The 6,234-nt window shown below is 53.0% G+C and overlaps 1 protein-coding gene across 1 annotated transcript in view; it reads right to left on the bottom strand.

The window, feature by feature from the left end:
• The window catches only part of LOC111725871 (solute carrier family 23 member 1-like), a 49,932-nt gene extending 44,621 nt beyond the window's left edge, over window positions 1-5,311 (bottom strand). Inside the window, exon 1 of the mRNA XM_023514201.1 lies at window positions 5,174-5,311. Within this exon, the coding sequence (XP_023369969.1) occupies window positions 5,174-5,215 (42 nt within the window). The 5' untranslated portion in view covers window positions 5,216-5,311. The remainder of the gene's footprint in view (window positions 1-5,173) is intronic.
• Window positions 5,312-6,234: the final 923 nt, after the last annotated feature.

Below are 6,234 nucleotides of genomic sequence, written 5' to 3'. Positions count from 1 at the left end.
AGATCACCAAGGAGAGAATTCTAGGATTCACCAGGGAAGTGATAAGATGAACAAAAAGTGGGTATGAAGAGGGTTCCCGGCAACGTGCCCAGCCAGGGACTGGCTCACAAGTGGGCAAAGCTCCTGGCTGTGGTGAAATAATGAGAGAAGCCCTTGGGGTTCCACTCTGTAAGAGGAGCTTTTACAATCTAGAAATACCCTCTGCCATACAAGTCCCTGGCCTAACACAGGGAGCTGCTTGGAGATTGCACAGAGACACTGTTCCAGAAGGGGAACTCGTATGGAATGCCATGGTCTCCAAGCCTAGAATAGCTTAAGCTGGTGCCCTTCTGAAAGCGTAGGCAGTAGAGAACCATAGGTGTGCCTGCAGCCCGTGCAGGGCTCCAAAGAGAGACAGAGGAGCCCAGGAATCTCTTCCCATGAATCTCTCGGAGGGTCTTCACAGCCCTGCTAGGGACTACTCTGGAGACTGAGCCACGGATAGACATCATTGCCCACAGTCTCTCATCCTTGTTGAGTCTTTCTAGTTGCAATTCCAAGGTGCCATTTGGAGGGTTTAACATCTTTGCCCTGCTCTCAGGATGGTTTTGGGCTCAGTGCTGATGAAGTCCCTGCCTGGTTGTGGAGCAGCAGAGAAGCCAGGCTTTCCAGCACACCTCCAGGACAATGCCCACCATCCTGCAGCCAACTGCTGGGGGATCAAGTCTTAAGCAAACTGTGCTCCCCACAGTTTCCTGCCAGTGCAACCTGCCTGAAAAGGACCCTGCCCTTTTGGCCCAGAGGATGCCAAAAAATGTATCCACAGGCCCAGGGGATCATTTTGGGAACTTGAAGCTGAGCTGAATTCTGGCAGATGCCCTCGTGCCCAGCTAAGGAGCAATAGCGGAACCCCAAGCTCTCCTACTCACATCTAGAACAATTCCAATCATCCTCCTGCTGCATGCTGCTATGGAACTAAGTTGAGAGTGGCCAGCACTGGCCCTTGCATCTTGCTTATGCTGTTTGCCTGGAGTGAGTCCCACCCTCTGTAGTCATAAGCCCAAGGTGTTAGTTTGGGAGTGTAAGGCAAGGCACCATCCCATGGTGGGGCTGAGCTGCAGCCATGCCCAGCTCAGAATGAACAGGGGAACCCAACTATCTTACCTGCTCCTAGGACAATTCTCACCACCCTGTTACAAGCCACAGGGTGAGAGCAGACAGTATTCTATCCAGCGTCTTCCCTAAGCTGTTTCTGGAAGAGGCCCCACACTGTCAGAGACAGGCCCAAGGCAACATTTTGAGAGTATGAAGCTGGGCATCCCAGGAAGGATCATGGAGATGGGGACCTCCCCTCCTCCAGCCACCCAAGCTGCCTCCACACAGCTGCCTCTGCTGCCAAGTACAGGCTTTTGGTGCAGGTGAGCTAGAGGCCAACCAGTTCTAGGCTTGTGAGGGATACATCCCTGATGGTACTCTGCTCACCGTGCCTGGGTTCTGCCTGGAGGGTGCAGCTCATTTCCCTCTTGTCACAGACAGGTAGTGTTTTTGCAGCTGTCTCAACCCAGGAATCTTGACCCCTGGCTCTCTACATGCCCCAACCCCACCCTGTGGGCTGCTTCCAGCTGAGATGAGAGTGCAACACCCCAGAGGGCCCCTAAGGACAAGGTGGACATGGGCACAAGCTCCCTGCAATTTAGGGCCTTCTCCTCCTTCCCTTCCCTGTCCACTGCTGCAGAGGCAACCATGGCTGTCTCCACTGGGACCAGTGAGGGTTCCACAGGGGACAATTATTACCAGGGCACTTCATGCAGCTGCCTCCCTCTGAGAGAGCACCTGTCACACCCAGGATTCCAGGGAGCTTGGGGCTCAGTCTTTCCCTCTAAAAAGCCACAGCAAGGGCTTTTGCGTGCCCCAAAACAACAGCTACCACTTCCATGGAGGGAGGGCAGGCCTAGCAGTGCTTTCCAGGAACTGCCCATCTCCTCTGGGAGGACCCTACCCTCCCTGGAGACAAGTTCCTGGCATAACCACGCCTCTCCTCCGAGCATTTCAGTCACAGCCCTGAGCATTCTTCCAGAGCCAAACATCACCGGGCTTCTCACCTTCACAGCCAGAGCCTGACTCTGGGAGGCTTGAAGCAGGTCTGCCAGCATGTTCTCAGCCTGGTCTCCCTGGCCCTCAAGCAAGCCATCCAGGGCCTGGGATCGGATTATCACCTAACCTAGTCCTACACCATGGGCACCTGAACACTCTTCTAGGGGTCTGACATCCAACTAACCCATATTGCCAGAACTACCACTGTGGGCACCTCCCTGCATGAGCCAAAAGGCAGCACACCTCTCTCTTTCTACCCCGAGCAGCAGAGGTCTCAGCAGGGGAGAACAGGTGAACCATAAAACTGTCAGTTTTGAACTGGGTGAAGAAGTACCAGATGGGAAGGAACCAGCACAAGACCTCTGGAAATATGAAAGAACAGCCTCCTTTGACACTCCGCCGGAGGATCACACTAGCTTTCTAGCAATGGACTTGAACTCAAAGGAAATTTTTGAAATGGCAGATATGGAATTCAAAATATGGGTCATGAGCAAACTCAATGGCATCCATGAGAAATTGAAAACCAACACAAAGAAATGAACAAACAAAAAATTCAGGATATGAATGAAAAAAATCACTAAAAAGATAAATATTCAAAATATATATTTCAGAACTTTTGGAAATGAAAAAGTCACTTAGGGAATTTCAAAATATGGTGAAAAGTCTTAACAACAGATTAAACAGCGCAGTAGAAACTACTGAAAAGCTTAAGACAAGTATTTTAAATTAACCCAATCAAAAATTTAAAAAAGGATCAAGAGAAATGAGCAAAATCTCTGAGAAATATGGGATTATGTAAAACACCCAAACATTAGAATCAAGTTTCCCTAAGGGAGAATAAAAAGCAAACAAACGTGGAAACCAATTTGAGGGAATAAAGGAGGAATATTTCCCCCATCTTGCTAGAGATTTAGACATCCAGGTATAAGCAGGTCGATGAACTCCTGAAAGTTTCATGGCAATCAGGATATCTTTGGTCATTGGTCTAATCAAAGTCAAAGTGAAGGAGTTGATTCCAAAGTGGTGAGACAAGAACATCAAGTAACTTTCAAAGAAAATCATCAGACTGATAGAAGTCTACTCCACAGAAACCTTACATGTTAGAAGAAACTGGGGTCCCATCTTTGGGACAGAATAACTTTCAGCCAAGAATACTGTATCAGTTTTCTTAAGACTACAGCAGCTGGCTGTAGGATGGCAGGCACCATCCCAGTGGTGTGCTAGAAAGCCTGGCTTCTCTGCCCCTCCGCAGCCAAGCAGAACTGCATCAGCAATGAGGTGGTAGGTGCCATGAGCCTCTCTCCTGGTTGGAGGTGAGTCTATCCACTCAACGTGCAGACTGTAATTTCACAGTAAGATGATCAAAAGAGGCGTCTGATGAGGCTTGGCATTTGATAGCACTTTTCAGTTTATAAAGAGCTTCCGGTGAACCTTCTTGTTTGAGTCTCACCACCAGCTCATTGCCGCCCACTGGCAGATGAGAAGACTGAGGCTTAGCAAGGTCACAGGGCTTGTCTGGTGTAAGGTCACGTAGTACCTGAAATAGAGGGGAACCTTTCTCTTTGGTGTCCAGGGAAGTCACTTGCAAGTATGGCCCTGAGCATGGGGGACAGCCCCCAGCTTCAGAAGAAGATAAACAGCACAAGGAGAGCAGTAGAGACAAGGCTGGGGCCCCCCAGGGACCCCCCAGTACCTGCCACCATCTATACCCCACACAGCCTTCCATTCCCTCGCGCCTCCAAGGCGCCACCCGGCCCGGGTCATTTCCTAACACTGCCATTCACCTGGCTTTCCCCAGGGGGGGGGTCTCCCAGTGTGGCCTCAGAGATCCTGCCTGAGTGCCTTTGCTCACCCTCAGTCCTCCCAGCCCCACCACCTGCTTCTTGTACCCATTCCCTCCAGGGAAGAGCTCAAATGCCTCCCCCAACCCTGTCGCCTTTCCAGACTCCCCGCTGCCCGGTGACCTCTCTCTCTAGCGCCCCAGAACACTCTTCTCTCTGGGATGTCATCTGCCATTTTCTCCCTCGTATCAGAAATGTTTTTTGTATGCCCCCCGCTTCTGCATAGTTAGGCCACAAGCTGGGGGCTCCAGCACAGCAACACCAGAAATACCTCAGAACAGCGGCTTTTTGAGCGGGGTGCTGATCTGCAGCTGTGAGAAAACCAGCAGGAAGAACAGGGCTGAGGAGGGGTGGAGATGCCCTGACCCACTCCCCAGGGCACCCCGGCCGTACCTGGTTCCCTTCTCCTCCAGGTACTATGTGACCTTAGACGCTTTCTCAGAAGAGACTGCTGGGACCCCTACTGCAAAGCTGAGCAGAAGTGGGCTGGGCTGGGCTGGGGCCGAGAGCCGGAGTCCAGGGACTCAAGTTCAGGTTGTGGGCAGCCTCTGTCCCCAAATACCTGGCTGGGCCCAGAGGTGAGGGGCCCTTTCCTCCAGCAAGAGTAGGGTCAAGAACAGAGTCTGGCACTAAGTCCACCCTGTTATTGTTAGGTGGCCACAACAGGCTGGGGAGGTGCTGGGGCCAAGGCCAAAGGCCTGGCTGGAGGGGCCTCCAGATGGGTTACGTGACTTCATTTCTCTGGGCCTCAGGTTCCTCGCCCATAAAATGGGAACAGACGTCCCTGTTTCATTGGCTTGTGAGGAACAACTGGCCTTCTAGTAAAAGTCCCTGCTTCCCTCTCTCTCTCCCTTTGCTTTCCGTTTAGAAAGGGCTTCTGACAAGAGAATCCTAGTGGGGGAAACCTGGAAGCGGGGTGTGGATTCAGCAGAGACCAGCCTGCCAGACAGGGGAAGCAACCAAGCTCCCCCACCTTAACCGCAGAAGTCCAACCTTCCAACTCCACCCTGTTCCGCGCAGTAATTTACTCAGGGTCAAGTGCTCAAGGAAGATTCCGTCCATTGATGGTGCCCAAGAAGGGACAAGTCTCAGGTGAGCTAGGGGTGGGGGTGGAGGGAGCTGCCCCCCCACCCCATGACCTGAACCCTCATCTAAAGCTGAGGGCTGCCTTGGCCCTAATGAACAGCCAGCGTCGGGGGACTCCACACCGAGACCCCCTTCCGCCCGGAGTTTGTCCCTCCTGTCTCAGCAGCACTCACCGAGGGGCTGGGGTGAGCACTGCTGGCGATGGCAGAGTTCATGGACACTGGGGCGTGCAGCTTCCTGGCTTCCTCTGGGGCAGCAGGGCAGGAAACGCAGAACAAGAGGCGAAGCTGCTCCCGGAGAGGACGATTAACTTCTCTTCAGCTGATTTAAGGCAGAGGGCAGCCAGGGCGGGGACTGCCGGGGTTGCCCTGGGGAGGGAGGGGCCTCCAGGTCCCACCTGCAGGCCGGTCTGTAACTGACGCTCTGTCTCCAGCCCTGTCCTGCAGGGGACCAAAGTGCATTCAGCTGTGGCAAACGTTCCCTAAGTCAATAAGTTTTGGTAAGTGCAGAGAAGTTAGCACCCCCTGGCTCTAAGGAAACAAATCAGGTACAGCAGGTTCAGGGTGTGGCATGAGAGCACGGTCTGAAAACCAGCTTCCAGGGAGCAGAAAGTGAGGGGGGTGAGGGTGAGGCTTTTCAGTTTTTTAAGCTGATTCCTGGTGACTGGTTGAGCCGGATGGAAATTATTGCAAAATTGCCTGAGCAGCCTGTCCCCAGAGCTTCGCTATTGACGTGACTAATGAGGACAGGAGTATTAAGTACCTGCCGCCCTGGTGGCCGTGGCTAAGGCTCCCAGTGGGGCAATGGCCTCCCGGGCTCAGGGCTCAGATGAGAGCCTGAGAGGAAAGGCTTCCACCCATCTGTGCGTGTCTCCATAAGGCTCCGAAACGTCTGATAACTCGCTCGCCTTTTAAAGAGAGACATCCAGGAAGGTGTAGTGTTGCTGTTACTCCACACAGGGCCCTCAGAAACTCCCAACAAACCCACTCCACAGAGTCCAAAGCAAGAGAATGTTCTGGAACGAGTGGCACTGGCGCTCAAGGTTCAGGAAACACGCGGTGGGGCCCACAGAAAAGCCAGTGGGTGGTGGTCCCAAGGGAGCCCCGGCAAACAAGACAGTGCGACATGTGAAGGGAGAGAAGACAGACCTGGGTGGGCTGTGGCAGAAAAGCCCAGATGGCCAGAGTCCGAAGCCACTAGGTAGCTGACGTTTACTGGACACTGACTACACGCC

This window comes from Otolemur garnettii, unplaced genomic scaffold (genome assembly GCF_000181295.1).
Source record: "Otolemur garnettii isolate 467f Iridium unplaced genomic scaffold, OtoGar3 scaffold00049, whole genome shotgun sequence".
Lineage (NCBI taxonomy): Eukaryota > Metazoa > Chordata > Mammalia > Primates > Galagidae > Otolemur > Otolemur garnettii.
This window is presented reverse-complemented; position numbering and strand designations above follow the sequence as displayed.